The sequence below is a fragment of the Pituophis catenifer genome, unplaced genomic scaffold, assembly GCF_029215685.1.
Source record: "Pituophis catenifer annectens isolate HBS135680 unplaced genomic scaffold, rPitCat1.0.hap2 SCAF_1, whole genome shotgun sequence".
NCBI classification, from domain to species: Eukaryota; Metazoa; Chordata; class Lepidosauria; order Squamata; family Colubridae; genus Pituophis; species Pituophis catenifer.
The window spans coordinates 286,616,822-286,640,564 of NW_027256881.1; the positions used below are offsets into that span (position 1 = coordinate 286,616,822).

Consider the following 23,743-nt stretch of genomic DNA (forward strand, 5'->3'; position numbering starts at 1 on the left):
TTGTCAGTTCCATCATAGTTTTTAAATTTATATATTTGTGATCAACAAATCCAATATACAGTATTTCAATATGTCTCTCATATGTGGAAGGTATACATTTCATCTGGGGATAGTTCAATAATTATTTGTGGTCATTTGTAATAATTGCAAAGCGCTTTGTAATATATGGTAAGTGGATAAAGGATCTAAAGTTTGTTACACAAAGTATAATACTTTATTACTATCATTGATTAGCTCTAAAAACACAAAGAAAAAAAAGAAAACAAACTGTGAAATAGCAAATAAAGGATTGTTTTAGCAGTCCTTTGGGCTTAAGGTGATTAGAAGTAACCATGTGATGTTTTTTGTTATTTACACACTTATTATGATTTTGTTGTTGCATTGTTTTGTTTACTGAAATATTTTACCTTGGTTCAAGTATACCTGCATCTGCATTTCCTGTGTCAGATGAGGAGAGCACATCTTTCTCCTTCTGTCCTGGCCACTTTTTACAAAGGCACAATTGAGAGTGTTCTAACAAACTGCATCACTGTCTGGTTTGGTGGCAACAGTGCCTCAGATAGAAAGTCCATACAGAGAGTGGTAAGAACAGCCAAGAAGATTATAGGAAGATGGCCTCCTGTTATTCAGGATACTGCTTAAGTGCTATGTGCTTCAGGATATTGCTTAAGCGCTATCAGATTCTGTACCATAAGTTCATGTTTTGCATAAGGTAGCAATAGCACTTATATACCACTTCACAATGCTTTACAACCCTCTCTAAGTAGTTTATGGAATCAGCATATTGTCCCCAAAAGTCTGCATCCTCATTTTACCGACTTGGACGGATGGAAGCTGAGTCAACTTTGAGTCGTTGAGACTAGAACTGATGAACTGCTGGAAATTGGCAGTCACCAGAATTAGCCTGCAATACTGCATTCTAACCACTGCACCACCATGGCAATCAGGCAGAACATGCTTCTACCACAGAATAAAAGCTTTATCAATTATATGAAAATATATATATATGCAAAATACAATATACTGGATGCTAAAGATATTAAAAACTATGATTTCCTATCTGGATAATTTTTAAACCTTTTCCCTTTACCTTTATAATGGCTTATTCCTTTTCTATCATATTTTATTTCCTATATTTAAACTTCAATCTTTACTTTGAAATTACTTTTGTACTTAGCATCTTTTTCTTTCCAAAGTTCACCTATAATCATTCTCACATCTCTTGGATCACATTAGCTTATCTTGTTTAATGTGTTCTTGCCTCTAATTGCTTTGCAATTAAACTCTTAGACTTTTATTACTTTTCTAGTTTCTCCTTTTCCTTTCTTCCAGCTCTTTCCCCCTCACTTTTGTTTGTTTCTTCCAGCTTCTTCCTTCAAGTGCATAAAGACAACTGCATAAAGACAATTTCTGGCATGAAAACAAGTTATTTATTGCAATCATACATCTTTGAGGGAAATAACACAAATGCATATTGTAGATTAAATTTCTGCTTTAAATATACAGAAAGAACATAATGGCAAGAGTTTACTTTGCCAAAAGGGTCCAAAGAGACAAATCACAGGATCAGGAAAGATCCAAGAATACTTAGTGTCCAGTTCATAGTTCAGCCTGGTAATTGCAAAGTGAACAGAGAATTTCAGGAAGGAGGGTGGAATGTTTTTATTTATTACATTTTTATGCCACCCATCTCTGTATCGACTCTGGGCAGCTTACAAATCATAAAAGAGGTAGAAAAATAATTGAAATATTAAAACATTAAAATTACACGTTACTTGCTAAAAATTGCTTGTTGGACAGATATCCCCTTTTTATAGACCTGACTGCTATCTTGATTACCTTGCTGAGTCATGTTTCTTCATTCAAGTAGATAGGCTCTGTTTTGTGGCTCTACTGTTCGTAATTTATGCTATATTTTAGGGCTGGAGATCTTGCCTCATTTAGACTGTGAGCCAACTGAGCTAGTGATTTTCCAAGTATCTTTCCCCTTGTTGCTGATTCTTGTGGTTCAGTGAAGCTGGTTAGGTTCTTCACTTTCTAAATCTGTAGAGTGACCCCAACCAGGTTGGTTACTCATAAAATTACCTGTCTGTTTTATGTTGCTGCAACAACCATTCTTGCCTTTCTGCCCTCTGTGGGAATTCTCCTTTAGATAAATGCAGGATCTTTTTGCCATCTCTCTTCTTTTTGTTACAGCCCCTCGTGGATTTCAAGGGGCTGCTTTCCACTCCTTCTTTCTGTGGCTACAGTAGCTATTATTTTGCATAACTGACTTAGCATAAGACAGAATTGAGGAAGCCAGACTGCTCCTCTGCTCCAATCTTCTTCTTTTTTAGGTCATTTTTGCCTGACTCTTTTGAGGTTTCCAGTCTGCTGGATGGCTGATTACAGCTTCTCCACTCTCATTTCATCTCCATGCATCCACCCCTCCAACAGCAATCTCCTTTTACTCAGTTCATCATTTCATTTCCTTTCTCCTGGTGTGGAAAGAGGAACTGTTGAATGGATAGATGAGGACCTGTTCTAGTTCTTTTTCTTCCCTTTTGAGCTCTTTCCCCAGTGGTGGGACAGCACAGTTGCCTATTCAATCACTGATGAGGTAGGAGAGAACACGGAATGAGAATTTTGATATAGAACCACGGATAAGTCCATTAAAGGTAGGTAGGCAGACAGATGGACTAACAACAGAACTCGGGAGGAAAAAAATGAAAAACTAAACTAAAAAATGGAAAACTCAAGAGAAAAAATTGAAAAGTAAAGCTTCTCTTGGCTGTATAAAATGCTGATTGAATCCAATAGGGATTACTGGAAAGGTTGAACCCAAGCAGAATAGCAAAGCCACAGTCCTGCTGAGTTGAGAGCATCAGGGATGGCAGCAGTTGGGAAACTGGGGTGTGAAAATTGTTCTCCATTCCCTCCAGCCTCAGCAAACAATCTTCCAGTCTGAAAGAGATAAATCTTTGACCTTTTCCCACCGGCGTATTCACTATTGAGAGAAAAAGGAAAGTAACACATGGGACAAAAAAAGCTGAAGAGCTTTTGCTGGCCTTTGGCAGACAAAACAGCATGAAAGAAAAAGAAAGCCAAAGATAAAAGGCAGACAGATTGGATTGGAAAGGAAGTAACTAGTAGAATAGAAAATATAGAGCTATAACACTAAAGAGATATACAGATGTAGTACTACAGCAATATAGAAATACTGTAGAAGACAGATATTACAGATAACAAGAAACTAAATAATGAAAAAAATAGCCTTAGGACATTGGGGTAGAAATAAGTTAATAGTATAAACAGACATCATAATGGCAATATAGAAGTAGCATTAATCAAGTGGCACAGATCACAAAAATACATAGAAGTCTAGGAAAAAGTCCCACAATATAAAAGAGAATATATCTAGCTCAGGCATGAACTCTTGAGTTCTTGGTGCTCCTTGAGCTCTCTTGAGTGATATGTAAATATAGTTTATTTCAATGTGTCTACTGATGGCTGATTTGTCTGAAAATTCCAGAAATTTTTGAGACCTTTTGGATTTAGCTTGGTCTAGGATGCTTACAGTTTCCCAATTGAAGCTTTGGTTCAATCTATTTTTGTGTTGTGAGATTAAGGAGTATTCATTGTATCCTCTGTCTGTTAGTTGGTGTTCATAGATGTGCTCCGCTAGTCTTCTCTATACACTACATAGTGGCTATTGCATTTCTTACATTTTTTGTTATAGTTGACTCCTATTTTTTCTTCTTGGGCTACTGATCATTTGGTTTATTTTAGATGTTTTAGAGGGCTTTAATTAGTTTGTGTGCTACAGTGATGCCAGGTGGTTGTAGTAATCTGTTGGTTGCTGATATATGGTGTTCTGGGTTGTTTCATTTTACACAGATTCTCTTGTGGGAGGTTTGGTTGTTACTTTGGTAATGGAACAGTAGGTTAGTGTGGGTTGTTTTTCAATAGACTTGTATTTCTAATTTGCCATTGTTTTCTCTGCTGATAAGGATATCAAAAAAGGGTAGTGTGTTGATATTTTCTTCTTCCATTGTAAATTTATTCCTTTGAAGATACTGTTGATTGTTTCATATGCCTTCTCTTGCTACTCCTTTTTATTATGATGAAGGTGTCATCTACATACCAGATTCATACTTTTGGTTATATGTCTGGGAATGCTATAGTTTCTAGATGCTGCATAATGGTCTCTGCCAGGGGTGAAATGCTCCTGGTTCAGACCGGATCGCCTGATCCAGTAGCGATGGAGATGGGTGGTTCGGAGAACCGGTAGTAAAAATCTCTGCCCCCCTCCCCATGTCCAGCTGAGCCACACAATCATCAGAGGCTTTTTTTTTACTTTTAAAAGCATTTTTTCTACAACCTCTTTGGCCTAAAAAATGCTTTTAAAAGTAAAAAAAAAAAAGCCTCTGATGATCACGCAGCTCAGCTGGGATCAACAAAGGCTTTTTAAAGAAAAAAATCCTTTTTTTCTTTTAAATGCCTCTGACGATCCAAGATGAGTTGCCTGATCGGCAGAGACTTTTTTTTTCTTTTAAATGCCTCTAACGATCAGGCAACTCAGCTTGAGTTTTTTTTCTTTTAAATGCCTCTGAGGTTTTTTTCTTTTAAATGCCTCTGACGATCCAAGCTGAGTTGCTTGATTGGCAGAGGCATTTAAAAGAAAAAAAGGGTTTTTTTCTTTAAAAAGCCTTTGATGATCCCAGCTGAGCCGCGTGATCATCAGAGGCTTTTTTTTTACTTTTAAAAGTATTTTTTCTACAACCTCTTTGGCCTAAAAAATGCTTTTAAAAGTAAAAAAAAAGCCTCTGATGATCACGCGGCTCAGCTGGGATCATCAAAGGCTTCTAAAGAAAAAAATCCTTTTTTTCTTTTAAATGCCTCTGACGATCCAAGCTGAGTTGCCTGATTGGCAGAGACTTTTTTTCTTTTAAATGCCTCTAACGATCAGGCAACTCAGCTTGAGTTTTTTTTCTTTTAAATGCCTCTGAGGTTTTTTTCTTTTAAATGCCTCTGACGATCCAAGCTGAGTTCCTTGATTGGCAGAGGCATTTAAAAGAAAAAAAGTCTCTGCCGATCAGGCAACTCAGCTTGGATTGTCAGATGCATTTAAAAGAAAAAAAACCCTTTTTCTTTTAAATGCCTCTGACGATCCAAGCTGAGTTGCCTGATCATCAGAGGCATTTAAAAGAAAAAAAGTCTCTGCCGATCAGGCAACTCAACTGGGATCGTCAGAGCCTTTTGAAAGCATTTTTTTACAACCTCTTCGCTGAAGAGGTTGTAGAAAAAATGATTTTAAAAGTAAAAAAAAAATAATAATTGGCCATGCCCACCCAGTCACATTACCCCCCCCCCCCCCACCAAGCCATGCCCACAGAACCGGTAGTAACAAATTTTAGATTTCACCACTGGTCTCTGCCATGGACAGAGTGATTATCCCAGGATGTTCCTCTTATTTGTTGGTAGATTTGCCCGTAAAACTGAAAGTATGTAGTGAGGCAAAGGTTGATGAATTCCATGATTCTTAGTATTTTGACCTTAAGAGTTTTTGACTAGGTTACATGTATTGTGTAGTACTGCTGCCATGGATTATTTGGTTAGTTCTGGAAAGACGGACATATAGAGTGCTGTGACAGATGAAACCACAATGTCATCTTCTTCTGTTACTAGATTTTTATATTTTCTGGAGGCACTTTGATTTTCTAGAGAGCTGACAGAATATTCTGTCACTTATGTGAGACATACAAGGTTTTATATAAGTTCTTTGGCTATGAGGGTCTCCAGAAACAATGCAATTTGATGATAAGGTATGTCAGGGGTGGATATTTTTGAGTGTACATGGAAGTGTGGCAGGATAGGTTCACTGATTTTCATCCACCACTGTTCTTTTTTTGTGATTTGTGGGCAAGGAAATGATCTAACCAAGAAAAGTCAAATCTTTTTTCTTCATTTTTTTCCCCATCCAACTCCCCATCATCTCACAACCAGTACTCTCTTTTCTAAATAACAGCTGTTTTCCACTGCTATTTCTTAACTGCCTCTATTTAATATTTGTCAAATATTATACCTACAAGATTAAATAATTCTGCTAGGGTTTCTAATAGGAGTTAATGGCCTTTGTGTGCATTGCTTTTTCATAAGTTCAGGATAGCAAATTTAGTAATATACCTCAAAAATCAAATCAATTAATTCTTAGACTATTAAAACAGTTAAATAGAAGATCAGATTACAAAGGCTTTGATTATTCTATGCCTTGTACCCAAAAAAGGAAAACTACATTACTGACAACAACTAATTGCAGTTTCTTAGATCTGGTCATTCCAGATATTTTCAAAAAACTTAGCCATATACAGAGGAAAATAAACGTTTTATATATTTTGTGTCAACTTGTGAAACTTTCCTGATCTGTTCCTGAGTTGCCATAGGCAGGAGGATGGGAATCACGCCTCACAGCTGCACCAAGGAATTCACACCTCAGTCAAAACAAGGCACAGCTTAGCTGGCCGAAGTCAAGGCCATCTCCACGGAAACCTGCAATGGCTGGAGGGAGTGACTTCTACAACACGTGAAATTGCTTTGTTGGGGAATGTGATTGGTGATACACTCTGGGGCGAGGGGGAAACAGGGTCAGATGCAAGGCGTGAATTGGGTGAAGCCAGAGCTGGCTTCACCTAGGTAGTGCCAACATGGCGCTCCTAATAAACAACTGGATTTTTCTTGCTAAATGGCTTGAGACTCTTAATTTTATTAGGGCATTGGTCAGAACCCTGACATCAAACCAGCTCTCCCAAAGCTCAGAATTCCTGAGCACTGGACTCTCCACTTGCTCTCCGATACCTGGGGTGCATGAAGAGAAACTCAGGATACCATGGCAGAGGGCAGAAACTCTGAAGAAAGCCTGCTTCAGGCAACCCAGAAGGAGGCAGACCCTACTCCCATCCAGGGAACTCCAGGAACTAGCAGCCCAGTCAGAACCCAAGTGCAGCTGTCTCTGACCATGGAAAGCAAGATGCCTGGGGTGCCCACTTCAGCGACTGAAGCAGAAAGAGATGAGTATTGGTGGGAAAAAAATCCCCAAAGCAGCTGAGGTTGAATTCCCCCACCCTAACTCCCATTATGGCAACCCATAAGCGAACTAGGAAGACTGGAATGGATGAAGGATTGGGACAAGGCCAAACCCCCAAAATCTCTATTTGGAACCTTAGGTGAATCCTTGGAGACATTGAGGGAGGATTTTAACTGAGCCACCTTCATGACGAGGAGCAGTCGTGCTGCCAAAAAGAAAGAGGGAGGAGAAGCCAAATCCAACCCAATAAGCTCCAATTAGCCAGCCCTAACTTTAAGCTGGAGCTAACCACGGAGCAATTCCAGGGCACCCACACGCACCTAACCACCCTGAAATGGGAAAGCAGCTCCCCTCTCTACCCGCCAGAAGGAGACTGAGCCCGAGGCTACTGCCAGTGGCTTTCCCACACTACAAGCTAACCGCCCAAGGGGGCCAATCCCCGCTCCATAGGCTAGAGCCAATGGAGACTGCCAAGCGCACCAAGTGCAGGCAAATAAGGCCCAACAAGATGAGGGAGGGGCAGTGTTGAACGAGCCACCCAGATTCGATGGTTCAATGGGGACCCAGATCAGCTAGCCCTATTCCTTGACTCTGTGGGAGTCAATTTAGATCATTATGGACACCTTTACCCATTGCATAGAGCCATGGTGAATGCCATAGCCATGGAAACCTAAGATGGTTTACCAGCCATAATGCCTGGTAAACGGTCTTAGGCATTAAAGTCAAATCATTTCTGTTCCCTTTCAAACATATCATAATACTTTTTTCTCATTTCAGATCATCAGTCTTCTACCAAGAATTTACAGATTATTCATTTAATCCTTTTCTTGCCCCAAATCCATGGATTATCTCAGAAAGAATGGGTTTTATTTTTCCTAAATGGTAATTCTCAAATTTAATAAACAAAAGGTTTTTAATGTTTTCTTTTTTGTTTATAAAAATATACTAGTTTCAAAAATATCTAAGAATTACTCTTGTCTATAGTATGTGCTATAGTATCTAAGAATTACTCTTGTCTATAGTATCTCACTTCAATTTTTTAGATAAAGTGGATCTGTTCTGGTAATTCTGCTATTCCCTATAGCTACTGAAATGCAAGCTTTCTTTCACACACACACACACATGCATACACAGATTAAACAGAAGTGCTAGGTTCATCTTGTCTCAGTACAGCAAAACAACAACAACAACAAAAAAAAACAACCCCAAAATCAAACCCCTTTAATACAAATTTCTACTGGTATATTTCTACAGTTTGTTTCTATCAAGAAACTATATTTTAAAATTTAAAAATTGATTATATTGCCTTTTTACATAATGTAATTGAATGATTATAATTGATTTCCAGTTTAAACTAACTACTACTCAAATTCAGCAAAAAATAGATTATGTTTAACACAATTGTTACAACAAAGTACGTATGAATACTAAATACTTTTCACTTACTTTTGATATCTTGCTCTTATTATCACCTGTCAAAAATGCCAAATTGTTAATTTCATTCTGAATCACAAAATTTTGTTCCTCTCTCTTAAAATTCTGTAAAAAAAATGATAAATACAGTCTTTGAGCACTTATTTTACATACATATCGACATGTATACAGTATTATAAAACTAGCAGGTGAAATGCTATCTTACATGTGATTTACACCACAGGATGAAAACTTCTGCCACCATGCGGAAAAGTTCATCAGAATCAGCATCTGGTTTTTTAAGCCAGTTTGATCTTAAAAGAGAAGCAACATAACATTATTAGACTGAAGTCTATGTGATTTTTTAATTTTCATTTTATCACTTTGTTTCTGGTACCATGTATCAAATTATCAGCATGTATAGGAAACTTATTCACTATGCTATTCCTTTTAGAGGCAGGATGCATTAATAGTGCAATTCAATCCACATCTCCACAAAAGTAAATCCCATTGAGTTTAAGAACGGAACTTAGTTCTAAGTAGGCGTAGAAGGATATCTGTAAATCATGGCACCAAAATCAATCAATATTCCTTTTTTAGCAACTTAAAACCTTAATACATTTCCACGGATTAGAATCCATAGTCTTTTTCTTTTTTTATTCCTTTCAGGAATTATATATCCTCTCTAACACTGCAATATTAGAAAAAGCTTATGTTTAAATATAAGAATATTCATGTTACCAAAGAAATAGACGAAACTGCCTTGGGCCACATGGATTAGAAAAACATGATTTTTATCAATATTGTTAAATAATTTCAGTCACTTTTACAATAATAAATCCCTAAATGGTAAATATTGCAACAAACTGCTTTGGGAAGCTGAAACACAGAGTATTAAAAGCTTTTTATACATCTTCGGTAAAATCTCAAGTATCCTTACTATTTTGCTGGCTTGATATCCATTTGAGTTGATATGAAGGCAGTCATTGAAATGTTTCTTTTTCTGACTATCCTAAATTTAGTGAAGCTTGAGGACAATAATGCTCCCTTTGTCCTATTCATTATTGATTTTTCTCAAGAAAGCACTCTATTCTTTGTTGTGTCAGGTGTCAACACTATCAAACTTTCCACTCATCAGGATTAGTTAACACTCGTTGTTGATCCATGAAGTGACCCTGACTCATTTCTTGTGAATGACCTTGACTTTTTTCCCTTGATGATTGATTCAAGATAAGGAGAATCTATTATTTACACATCATATGAAATGTTTGATAAACTGTATATTTTAAAGGGATGTTTTCCAGAATATACCTTAATTCCTCGAAGGTTAATAATGAACAGAAAAACAATTCAAGGAATATATTGCCAACAGCAACAAATCATCAAGGGGATGAGGGTGGGGTAGGGATTTATGGATTTTATTTTGTGAATTTTTTAATGCTAAAAGACAGTCAGGGTCACAGTGCTTGAGTTGGGCAAGCATATAAATGTGTAAATAAACAATAACAATTAAGCACTAAGGGAAACTGAGGAATTCTATAAATACATTTGAAGCAAATAATACAGCCAGGTAAGTGGCCCAACCATTAGATGATAAAGGAGTGAAATGATGCTCCTGGAAGATATGTATATTAGAGACAAACTGAATGAATTATATACATCTATCTTTACCTTTACTGAGATGGATGTCTATTTATTGATTCATAAATAAATAAAGATGTGTGATAGCTATTGATTGTTAAAATACATAATTGGATGGCGAACATAGGTATCAAGGATGTCTTGAGACTTATTGCAGGTTGGCCTGAATACGCGTAGCAAGGGAATAATGGCAGGTCAGCAGTATATCTCTATTATATGCATGAGAGTGCCCCAATAGCACTCTGGATGGCCCCTGACCTTCGCTCGTTCCGCCACGATTTGAAGACCTGGTTGTTCTGCAGCCTGGACTGATGGGGGGTTTCTTAATGAATTTTAAATTGTTTTAAATTGGAATTTTAATTTTATATTGTCTTTTAATGAGGAACTGTGCATCTTTACCGTTGTGAGCCGCCCTGAGTCCTTGGAGATAGGGCGGCATATAAATTGCATTATAAATAAATAAATAAATAAATAAATAAATAGCATCCATTTGGCCACTGGGAGAATTTCCTTGTTGACTAATCTAGACTCTGATTGTACAGTATTACTTTCAGAGTGGACTTCAACTATCCTTGCTGTTTACCATCCACCATGACTTTGGTTTGTATGTATTTTTTTTGTATCCTTCATTGAACAAGACACAGTGTTTGCAACATTCAGGTTTTGTAATATTGTTGTGTATTTTATGTGGGGCTTTCAGTGAAGAAAGTATGATACATAATACCTAGATTATTAACAAGAACAAGATCTTGAGATCATATGTTAATATGAATGGTCAGGAAGATAAATCTATCTCAGCATCTACTTCTGTCCTACTATTGCAGCACCATTGAGAGTGTCCTGACATACGACATTCTTGCATGGTATGGGAGCAGCTCTGTAGCGGACAAAAAAGCTCTACAGAGAATCATTAAAACTGTCCAGAATATCATCGGATTCCAGCTACCAGCCCTGGACGACATCTTCGAATCTCGCTGTTTGAGAAAGTTGCATAACATTCTCAGAGACTCTTCCTATCCTGCTTACAATCTTTTTGGACTGTTGCTTTCTGGCAGAAGATACAGAACAATTAAAACTTGGACCACACGTTTTCTGAATAGTTTTTATCCCAGAGATATAATTGCACTCAACAATGAACTAAAGGGCCACCATCAGTAAACTGTTGGACAGCATTACTTGGTCTGTTGTGTGGATGTTTGGGTGGTTTAGGGATGGAGAATTGCGGTGGGTGGGAATGTGTTTGGGGATTGTTATGTGTGTTGGACCTGTGTTTGGTGTTAAGTGAATAGTTGTATGGGTATATTGTGTATACACGTACAATGACAATAAAGTTATCTATCTATCTATCTATCTATCTATCTATCTATCTATCTATCTATCTATCTATCTATCCTGAAAAATCTCATTGACTCTCATACTTTTCTGAGGTAGATTCAAAATTTTGCTTTTCAGGCCAGCATTACTTGAACCAAAAGCCAAAATGGACCTTCTGCATCCTCCCTATTTATTTTCACTTGTAGATTTCTAGAGTGCTATTGTTGGCAATCAAGGGAGATAGCATTTTCATTAATTATTTTTATTTGGAACCTTCTCTTGAGGGTGTTCTGGCATCCACTGGCTCCTCCAGAAGTTATCCCAGCTCTCCTCTCCCAACTTAAAAAATTCAAAAATTACTTAAAATCTAGCTAGGTGTCATGCGGGAACCAAGATTTCCTGCATGATACCTAGCTTTAGATTTTAATTTTGTGCTTTGATCACAAAAAGTATGTGATGGTATTTAAACGAAAGTCAGCTTTTAAATGTCAGTACTGACATTTATAGATAGAGCTAATTTATTATTTGGTCAAACAAAAGGTAGTTGTTTTATTATTTATTTATTTATTTATTTATTTATTTATTTATTTATTTATTTATTTATTTATTTTTATAAACCTTTATTAACATTTAAAATCCAAAAATACAAGTTAAAATACATCTATAACAAAAATACATCTGTAATAATTATACAATTCAACATCATTCTGACAGTACGTAATTCTTAACTTTGTTCATCTATTCCCGTATATTCCTACTTAATCGACATATTTAAACACATTTTGTATCTTATTTTATTCTATACATTCCTTATTTTTAATTTCTATCCATTGATATCAATTTTCCCAAGTTAAGTAGTATTCTGAGTCTTCCTTATTATTTAGTTCTAAAGTAAGTTTGTCCATTTCTGCACATTTGAAAATTTTCCGGATTATTGCACAGTCTATTGGTATAGTGGACATTCTCCAGGCTTGCGCGAAAAGGTAGTTATTCTAGGTGTTTTTGTTTTTTAATCTATTTGTACTGATGCTTATTCATTTTGTTAATCATTTTGGGAACAAATTATAAATTTGTTACAAATTATAAATTCTGCAAATAAATGTGAAATTTTAAATTCTCCCACCTGTTGTTGTCTACATAGCGGATCAACATAGGATAAAAGGCATAAAGATCTCGACAAAGAACTGCAAATTCATCTAGAATGAGAAGTTCTGCTTCTTGCGTATCAGTTTTATTGTCTGCTTTCAATTGTTCTTCTTCAATCACTATTTTAATGGCTTTCTTCTTTAGCTTTTCCAGAGTCGGAATAAAATGACTTTTCAACAGATCTGGTCTGGCTTTACTTATGATTGGCTGAGCATACACTATATACAAAATATATATATATATATAAATAATTTTTAACAGAAAATATTACATTGAAAAGTTTTATATATACAATTTATTGCTGCAATGAACTTCAAGTCTAAGACTCAACTCAGTTATAACAATAGCACACTTGTTCTGTACATGATCTGTAATTTCACGCCAATTTGCTATTATCCCCAAACTAAAAAATGTGTTTTATGCTATTTGTGGTTTGATCAACAGTCAGTCTGTGACTGCAGATTTTGGTTTGTTAACTAAAAATGAACTTTCTGTTTGGATATAATGGGAATCTGCTGTTTAATTAAAATGATAGAAAAATCAAGTTGCTTCTTAAATATAAAATACAGAACAAAGTAGCCCAAAATTTACCATGGATTATTTTTTAACACATGGTTGGATGTGACATCTACACTAAGCTGAAATTTCAACAAAAAAGAACATTTTTTTAGAACATAATGTACCACATCTGAGAGCCATATATAATATCCATTCCAAAATAATACATTTAAATGAAATGGAAGCCAAGCATGCCACAAAGTTTTAAAAAGCACTTTAAAATTGCAAATGAAATATTTTTTTCTATAGATGTTATGAGACTACATAAATGAGATACTCAGTATCTATTCAGTGACGCAGGTCTAGTGGATATGTACACTTTTCATGTACATATTTCCTTACAGAATACATAATAATGGATGAACATGGTTCTACTTATTTCTAGTATTGCTTTCAATTGCCTTGATTAATGCTTAAAATCTAACTACACTTCCTGGAAAGAGAAGAGGTGATGTATTTCTGCTTTTGTTAAATAGGAAACTCATATGTTTTTATTGCCTTCACTTAAAAGTTTCCACTAGAAAGGAAGCCTATATTTAATACTGATATTTAATCAAATGCTGAACTCATAGTATATTACTTGTTAAATGTAAACCAGGCATTGTGGAAACATCTTCATCAAAATTTAGGAAAATTATTAGAATAACCGGCAAATGTAGAAAGAGTTCTATATAGTAAGTACCTGCAATTCTTTTCATCCAAGTTGCTTCATCAATTCCCAAGTTATTGTTGATGATTTTCAAAATGTTCCCCAGTATTATACTAAGATGCTCAGAGGTTACCATTGTGCAGCAAGATCCGTCACTCTCTGAATTATTTTCAGGTCCTTTTTCCCACCAGTATGACAGATAGTTGCATAGCATGGGCAAGATCACTTCAATTACATGCGGCATTTCAGTATACCTGGCTCCAGATTCAGCCAAACTATTTATTTCTTTCATTAATCCATCCAAATGAGGGATTTCTGGACACATTTCTTCTACTGTCTCAGGCATGCCTAAAACTTTATATTATATAAGAATATGTTTAAGTAGGCTAGCATACTTATTTTTTTTGAAAAAGCTAAAGCACATTTTAATTAGTATCATTTTTATCCATATTTTTATCCCCTGTTTTCTTAGTTGGAAAGAGACTCTGGGCTGCCTGACCATAGCAGCAAACATGATTCAACAGTTCTAACTTCTGTCTAACAGCATTAGATACTTTGCTTGCATGCTACACATGGAGTTTTTCAGTCCTTTCATGTCAGCAGCCTTGTTCTCATCAGGAATTAAGGAAGAAAGTTCCTGCTTACAAAATAACACTTCAGTCTACAAAAAGGAACTGATTGTTGCATCCTAAACCCCACAAAAAATCCCCACATACAGCGGCATATTATGATATATGGTATTTTTGTTTCTGCTAGAGATATACTGAGAAATCAGCACAATGCTGCGAAGTACAACAATTTAATAGGGTGTTATGTTGTTAAGACGAAAATAAGACCAGTCAGACAAACGTTCTCAGAAAAGTAATCTAAATATACCACTGCTTATAAAAGTGAATTAAACTAATAGAGAGGATTATCTCTTGAAAAGTCTAAAGAGGTGTCCTCTATTGTTTCGATAATCCTCTCTCCAATGTTGAATTTTCAGTAAATGTACTGTAAATTGTGGGGTTATGACTAGCTAACTATCACCTGTTCTCAAGAGTTATTATTATTTAGCATATGGCATTTTCAAGAGTTGTTTTTAATTAAGAGCCCTGATGGCGCAATGGTTAGAATGCAGTATTGTACGGGTAACACTGCTCATAGTCTGGAGTTCAATCCTGACGGACTCGAAGTTGACTCACCCTTCCATCCATAAAATGAGGAGCCAGATTGTTGGGGGAAGTATGCTGACCTTGTAAACTGCTCAGAGAGTGCTGTAAAGCACTATGGAGTGGTATATAAGTCTAAGTGCTAGTGCAATTAAAAAGGGTGGCAATTACTTTAAATATTCAAAGTTTGATATATCCTGCTTATTATTAAAATCAAGGATAATCTGGGCAATTTGCTTAGAAAATTAAACTTGATAGTTAAAAAAAACACTGAGATAAATGTTCCTGAAGCCATAAGAATCATTTATTTCACAGTTGTGACTATCATGAGCAATCCAAAGGGAAGAAAATTAAGATGTGTGAACCATCGCAAATGAATCTTATAGTCAGTATCTTTAATATATATAATAATAATATTTAATATATTTAATATATAATATAATAGCCTCTGGAATCAGCTGCCCCTAGAGATAAGGAGAATCCAAGACCTCAGTGCCTTCCGTCGTGCCCTTAAAACCCATTTTTTCAAGCAAGCCGGGCTGGCTTAAGAAGCAATTTTTAAATGTTTTTAAATGTTTTAAATGTTTTAATTGGTAGTGAGTTTTAATTGGGCCAAATTTATATATCTTTTAATTGTTTTTTAATATTTTTCCTGTATGTTTTTTAATTCTGGCTGTACACCGCCCTGAGTCCTCAGGGAGAAGGGCGGTATAGAAATTTAATAATAAATAAATAAATAATATATAACAGTTTTCATATTTGTCTTCACCTAGCCTTTTTTTTAGGGAGGGGTACTTTTAAATCTATGAAAATTCAAAATTAAGGCTGAATACATATGCCACTCCCTATGTGTTGAAACACTGAACTCCAAGTAGCAAGGTCCCCATTAAGGACATTTTATCCATGGACTGACTCTATGCTACCATTAGATGCATAGAATAAAACTCAATGGCTTACTCTTCCAATATCTGTTGATGAATTCACAGGGTCTTCCTGTCTTCTATATATTTTGTTTGCTTTTAATGCTTACATCTGTCTCTCTCCTCAGTCCTACCTCCTGATTTAAACATTGTTCCTGGTTTGCTGCTTGATTCTGGTTTTGATTTGCCTCGTAGCTTTACATTTCAGATTTGGATGTATTTCAAAATGCTGCCTTGATTCAACCCCGACTCTTATTAAATGAAATCCAGTAACAGTAGAAGTCTGGGTCTACTTCTCAGTAGGATATTTAATCCTTCAAGAGAAAAAATACGATTTCTTCTCTTGAAATTACACCTGAAGACGATATTTTGCTTATAGAAAGAAATGTGCTGATACTTGAATGTTCATTCCCAAGAGGCAAATAGCAACTTCAGGAAGCTGATGCTAATCAAAAATGTGATAGAAGTAGAAAATGTTATAGCCCCTTACCTCAGGGTTATATTTGTGAACTTTATTCACCCCCACCTCTGAAACATCAAAGGAGATCAGGATCACAGATTTCTACTCTGGCTTTAAATTACTTATGAAGTCTGATTACATAAATATGGAATTAATATAACTACACCACGAAACGAAAACACTTAAATGAGGTACCTATTAAAAACACGGAAAACTGCCTATCATTAATTTGTGCCTATGAGATTTAAATAGATTATAAGAATGGGAATTCAGTTAAATATAATTCATATTATTCATTCCAAAAGGAATGGAGTCTTGTTATAGACATTTTTATCATGCACAACTAAAGGGCGCATTAATACAATTTTATAAGAATTTTAGACATTTTTTAAAGAAAAAGATGCTGTGTCTTCATTACAAAGAATTTTATACTTTCTGAAGTACTCACTCGCTTTCTCTCTGGCTGACTTTGTGTTGAAGACAGAGAGGGGGTTGTAAAGATTGAGAGAAGGTTCGAGGAAGGCTACTGGAATTGCTGCTACAAGAGAAGCTAAGCACTCACCAAGAGCTGGTCTTTGCCTACAAATGAAAGAAAATATTATTAATGTAGGAAATTATCCTCAATATTTTAAATCTTTAAGAAATGAATCTATTTCTCCAAATCACATTGGAGTTGAGCTCTGATGTTTCCTCAGCTTTTGCATAACAAATGTTTTGAAATGAAATAGTGCTTCAGAATGCAATTCGGAACAGTATGTATTTTAAAATATCTTTAGAAGAACTGAAGAACTGCTGTTGGTTGTTTCTGTTGTTTTAAATAAGGTATAGGTGAAATCCTTTTCTAATGGGCCAAACATTATTATTGGTGGCTGGGTATACTTCGTTTTGTACTTTAAAATATTAAACTACACTTGTGAGATGTATACAGGGGTGGGCTGCTGGGGGTTCATAGGGGTTCAGCAGAACCTCTAGCTAAGATTCTGTGCAGTTCGGAGGACCCCAAAATCCCACTCCTGGTTTGTCCCACCCACCTCGCCCCTCCCAGGAGTCCCCAGGCAGCCTGTTTTGGATAAGTGCAGGGCGTGTGCGGAGGCTCGGAGAGGGCAAAAAATGGGCCTATCGGAAGTTTGGGACGGCTGGAAATGGGCCTGTTTCTGGCCTCCAGAAGGCCTCCAGAGCCTAAGAAGGCCGTTTTCGCCCTCCCGGAGGCTCGAAAAAAAGCCTCCAGAGCCCGGGGAGGGCAAAATCAACCCCCTGCCGTGGTGCAGGAGGCCGACTAGGCCACACCCACCATGGCCAGGCCCACCCAGCAACCGGGCAGAGAACCCCTTGCTGAAAGTTTTGAAACCCACCTCTGGATGTATAACTGATTTACTTTGATTAAAATAACAGCCTTATGAAAAGAGTGAATAAAAGCTGATGATTGTTTATTTTTATTGTTATATATTTCTGCGGAAATGGGAAGGAATTCAGTCAGCGTTGATTTACCATTATTTCCTCAGTGATTCACCTATTTGTTTTTCATGGATTCAAAGGGAGAAAAAAATGATCTTCATTTGTGTGTGTGTGTGTGTGTGAATTTCCACTTGAAATTTATCGCTGATACCGTTTGAGCAAGCTGTTCTGCCCATCTCATAAATTTTCTAAAATAAATTTATAAGATTCTTTTCAGTATTTCACAAATAACATTTCCTCTCATCTCTGGAACATTCCTCCCACCTTCTGTTCCTAGGATTAAGAATAGCTTTGTATTGCTATGATTCAGACCAAGTCTCCATTTTACCATAGTCTGTAAATCCACTTTCAATTTTCATCCCACATCTAGGATTTATAATATAAATCCATAATATAAATATAAATTTTGTCTTGTAAATTTGCATGTTATACTCTATGAGATTAAAAATACACTTGGGGATGATTTGGAGCTGGAAAATAGATAAAATATTAAGGCTCCCTCTGATGCATGGCATTAGTGATGCTAAATTACTGCAGCTTAACAGGAATATAAAGCTTCAGTGTCTGTAATGCATTCAGTAGCTAGCTGGGTCTTCCTAGCTTTTTCCCACAAGGAGCAAAATGGCATTGTTCTTTAACTGAAGTAACATAAGCAATTGTACACATATTTTTTTCCAGATAATTCTAAACAGAGATCAGGTCATAGTGTAAAAACTGTATCTTTAAATATTGCTAAATTCTATATCATATATAGGCTTAATTTTCCTGTTAAGAGTGGCAAACTGATGTTTAGACCTTTTTTACTCTTTTCACTTTCTGAAAGTTCTCTTTTTCAGCTTTTCTCTTTCTGACAACACCTTTTCTTTCATCCTATTTTCCATACAGCAGGCTAGATCAAGTTGCTGTTGTCTAAGTCTGAAATTATAGCATGCAGTGGGCTTTTGAAATTAGGTTGAGGCAGCAGTGAAATCCGGCTGGATCTATCTGGCTCGTGCGAGCCGGTAGGGCTGGCAGCAGGAGGCTCCGCCCACCCACCAGGATGTCATTACGTCCCATTTTTAACCCTCTGCATATGCGCAGAAGAGGCACATGTGCTCACATTTCCAATCTGGTAGTGAAGATAAGTGCATTTTACCCCTGGGTTGAAGGCTACATAAAATTGGGTATCACACATAGCAGTAGAGCCATAGGTTATCCACCTATTGTTGGATTATTTATAAATTTGGAGACTAACTACCAGAGTAATTATTATTATTTTCTTCAATTTCCATTGTATGTAATAGTAAATAGTAATAGGCGCCTAGGGTGCAATCCCCAAACACCTGGAGCACCACTTGAACATCATCAGCATTGATAAATTCACCATCGGTCAATTGCAAAAGTCAATTTATAACATTTTACATCCTGCAGATGATACCTCTAATACCATAAAACATCAACAGCTATCTATCCCAGGTCCTTGGGAAGGACCTGATAGGTGGATAAAAATGTCAAATCCAGTCTGAACATCTGGCTGACTGTGATAAACCATAAAGTTTATTCCGTATAGCTATGTGTAATAAAATGTGTAGATTTTAGAATAGGGATATGAAAAGGGCATTGCATATCCTGGAAATAACATAATGTAGGGAGATCCTTGTTTATAAGGGACAAACTGGTAAATAGCACTGGTAAATTTAATGTCTACTTAAAACTAACTTTAGTAAAGCCTTATATTGCTGGAGTTCATGGTCAGATGGACCTGACTGTTATTAAAAAACAGGCAATTCCTAAGTGTTGGAGCAGTGTGATCTGGTGCAACAAAAAACTAGTGAAACTAAGAGGAGTAAGAAGATACAGAAGTCTAGTTAGGATCACTGAATGCAGAAGATGTGTTACCATAGCTAGCCAGGAAAGGAACACCCTTAGTAGCTGACGGATAGCTACTAGCCAGATTGGTGACAGTTGGCTTCAAGAAATAAATAAATAAATAAATAAATAAATAAATAAATAAATAAATAAATAAATAAATAGATAAATAAATAAATAAATAAATAAATAAATAAATAGATTACAGAAGAAAGAATTGTCCAATATTCCCCTACCCACAAATGTCTAATCTTTAAATAACAGACCAAAAAAGCTCTTGAGGTTTTAGGACTATGTAATTATGTAATCCTGGCATCACAATTTGCCATTCTCAGCATCCTAAGGATGATTGGGAAATAGAGAATTATATTGAATCTAATACCATTGCAATGAGTCTAGAACCAAAAGTTTAAAACCCCATCTGTTGTCTTAAGTCTAATAAAATGAATTAAAACAGAGTTAAATATTAATTTCTATACCATGAATTCAAAATATTGTGCAATATTTGAGATGTTGCAAATTATATTTAGAGCAGTCTCACTATTGATACAAATTTTAAAAATGTTCATCATAATCAGTTATCTTTATTAAGTACCTTTCAACATAAATGTTCTTTCCAGTCCCAAGAGAATACAGACTACAAAGAATTCTATAACATGAAATTTGGACATCATTTACTGAAAGAAAGAAAAAAAAGAAATGTTATTGTATTCCTCTTAATACAAATGTTTCAGTCATTTTTCCTTACAATTCTTTTTCTTTCTGTCTTTTGAGATCATAAGCCTCAAGGAAGAATTTATCAATTTATCAATTCAAATCGGACCTTTGCAGGATGAAAGCCTCTTCCTTGAGGGTCATGGACCACAATGTAATTTGCTCATTCATAGCATGTAGAGGTAGAGACAATAATAAGATACAATTACAGAAACAATTGAATATTTTTCCAATTTCTAAAGAAAAATAAAAAAACACTGTTCATTTCTTTTTTACATGAAATTTTACAAGAGATAACCCTTTATGCTTGTAGTGAGTCAATGTTCAGTCATGTTAGACTCCTATCTGCCTAGTCATGGATAAATAACTAAAGTCTAATTGCTCTATTTGTAGAACAAAGGCATGGGCTAGAGATTACCAGAACGGATCTTTATTAACGTAACAGCTAACACGTAACGAGTGCAACGGAACAGAACAAAACTGGCTGACAGCTGCTTAAATAGCTGGCTGTCAACCAGATCGTCCAATCGGAGGCCGCGCAGCTTCCCGCACGGCAACCCAGGAAGCTTCAGCCAATCGGGGACGGGTAGCAACACGCAAGTCTATACGGCGTCGTATCTGTGAGGACTTAACACCCCTTCCCACCAGTACAGCGTATGCGTAATCATTTAAATACGTCGGTCGACGTCAGCTCCGCCCTGATCTCCTCAGTTCACGGCCGGCTTTTGGCGAAGGAGGAGCCGGAATGCTGTCCTAATGGGAGCTGTTGAATTGTGGTTGCGGAGTGGGCGGAACAATGGCCGGCGCGGGAGAACCGAATCGAACAGGTGAGTTTGCCAATGAGAACGCTTTGGGTGACAGCAGGCGGAGCAGGTGTTGGAGCATTGATGGTTGTGTGCGGTGGCCTATCATGATCCGCAGGTGCCGCTTGCTTACATGGAAAGTCTGTTGTTGAAGGGATCCTCCTCCATAGCTGGTTCACATTCCACCTCCAGATACGTCCATCATCGAGCTGGACCCTATGAGTAGGGTCTGGTTAATTTGCTGATGTGGCCCGGCACCCACTTACAGTCAGTCCCAAAGTTTTGTGCATAGACAGGGTCTCCGACCGTGAATGCCCAACACTGGGACGTAAGGCGCTTTGGAACTTCGGGTGTGTATGCTGGGTGTAATCTGTCCAAAACTGTCCGGAGCCGCTGACCCATGAGCATTTCAGCCGGACTTGTCTTGGTATCTGGGCATGGGGTTGTGCGCTGAGCTAATAGGTATAGGGTGATTTTCTGATGCCAATTTGCAGTACCCAGGTGACTAAGCGCCTCTTTAGCCAATCTCATGGCCCTTTCCGCCCTTCCATTCGCGGCCGGATGGAAAGGGGCCGTCGTTGTATGGCGAATGCCCAGTTTGGCCACAAACTGTTGGAATTGTGCCGACGTAAACTGAGGCCCATTATCACTAAGTATGGTATCAGGTAGACCATTCATTGCGAACCACCCCTCCAGGACCCGGATGATGGCGTCGGATGTCGTAGAATGCATAAGAGCCAACTCTACCCATTTAGAGTAGGCATCTACGACGACCAGGAACATATGACCTTGGAAGGGGCCAGTGAAATCCATATGGATTCGGGCCCACGGTGCCCGGGGTACCTCCCACTCCCTGGAGGGGGCTGCCGGGGGAGCTGGCCGGGACGCTTGGCACTAGGGGCACGTAGCAACCCACTGCTCAATCTCGCTATTCATGCTGGGCCACCACACAGAGCTGCGGCCCAGCCCCTTCATGCGGATGATACCCAGATGAGTGTTGTGTAGATGGGCTAGAATGGGGCGCCGCAACCCCTCAGGGACAATGACTCTATTTCCCCAAAGGAGACAGCCCTTTTGGGTCAACAGCTCATTTTGCCTGCGGAAAAAGGGCAGGAGATCTGCATGCACGGAACCTTTAGGCCACCCCCTACGGACCCAATCTAAGACCTTGGAAATAGCGGGGTCTGCCAGGGACCCAGTGCTGATGTCAGAAGCCGTTAGGGGAAAGTCGAAGTCCTCAACGAGGAGGACTGAAGAGGCAGGAGCCGGATCTGAGGCCGGGGCAGGCACAGGGCACCAGCTTAAAGCATCGGCATGGCCGATGGCCGAGCCAGGCCGGTAGACTAGGTGGTAGGAGTACCCGGCCAAAAACTCCGCCCAGCAGGACATGCGGGGCGAGACCATGACCGGGGTTTGCCGATCACCGGCGAGCACCCTAGAAGGGGCTTATGGTCGGTGACCAGTGTAAAGGACTGGCCATAAAGATAATCATGGAATCGTTTGACTCCGGCGACTGCTGCCAGAGCCTCACGATCCAATTGGCTGTAATTCCTTTCCGATGTGGAAAGGGTACGGGAATAAAAGGCAATCGGCACCTCGATGCCAGTTGAGAAGATATGACTCAAAACGGCGCCAATGCCATAAGGCGAGGCATCGCAAGTCAAGGACAAGGGCATGCTCTCGTCGTATTGGATGAGAACCGCCTTAGATTTCAGCGTGTCTTTGACAGCTTGGAATGATGCGGCGGCGGCGCGACTCCACCTCCAGGACGACTTAGAGTCCAGGAGACGGTGGAGGGGCTCAGCAAGGGATGCCTTATGAGGCAAAAAAATAGAGTAAAAATTGAGGAGTCCAAGGAACGCCTGCAGCTCCGCCTTGCATGTGGGCGTGGGGGCATTTTTAATGGCTGCGACCTTGGAAGGGGTAGGGTGGATTCCCTGGGTGTCGATGAGGAACCCCATGAACTCCACTTCCGGAACTCCTATAATGCACTTCGATCTCTTGAGGCGGAGTCCGGCACTGCGCAAACGGCCTAATACAGACCGTAGCTTGGCTAGGAGGTTGGATTGGTCTCCAGCGGAGACCAAAACATCGTCGAAGTAGGGTACCACCCCGGGAATTCCCTGAAGCAATCGTTCCACGATGCTTTGGAATATTCCCGGGGCAACACTCACTCCGAACTGAAGCCGGGTGCATTTAAATGCACCCCGGTGAGTGACTATGGTTTGGGCCATGGCCGTCAGCTCATCAACTGGTAATTTTGATACGCCTGGGCCAGGTCCAGATTGGCAAATACCTTGCCATGACCCAGGGAGTTACCCGGTGCCCACTACTGGCACCGGGTAAGGCGCTGCAGGCACCGGGTTGGCCTGCAGCGCCTTATTAATAGAACATTTATAGTCGGCGCAAATTCTGATTCAGCCGTCCTGTTTTAAGGGAATTACAATAGGAGTCTCCCAAGCCGAATGATCCACAGGGACTAACATGCCCTGAGCTACAAGCTTATCTAGCTCTGCATCTACCCGCGCGCAAAGCTAAAGGCACTCTCTGCGGTTTGAGGTGGACTGGCATCACCTGGGGGTCCAAATTGAAGGATATAGGCCTACCT

General features: G+C 38.3%; 1 protein-coding gene across 1 annotated transcript in view; it reads right to left on the bottom strand.

Moving 5' to 3' along the window:
- RYR3 (ryanodine receptor 3) overlaps positions 1-23,743 on the bottom strand; it is a 244,899-nt gene that overhangs the window by 72,130 nt on the left and 149,026 nt on the right. Inside the window, exons 65-70 of the mRNA XM_070935838.1 lie at positions 20,214-20,295; positions 16,764-16,894; positions 13,818-14,138; positions 12,555-12,795; positions 8,703-8,790; positions 8,510-8,602 (exon numbers count right to left, since the gene is read on the bottom strand). Of these exons, the coding sequence (XP_070791939.1) occupies positions 8,510-8,602; positions 8,703-8,790; positions 12,555-12,795; positions 13,818-14,138; positions 16,764-16,894; positions 20,214-20,295 (956 nt within the window). The remainder of the gene's footprint in view (positions 1-8,509; positions 8,603-8,702; positions 8,791-12,554; positions 12,796-13,817; positions 14,139-16,763; positions 16,895-20,213; positions 20,296-23,743) is intronic.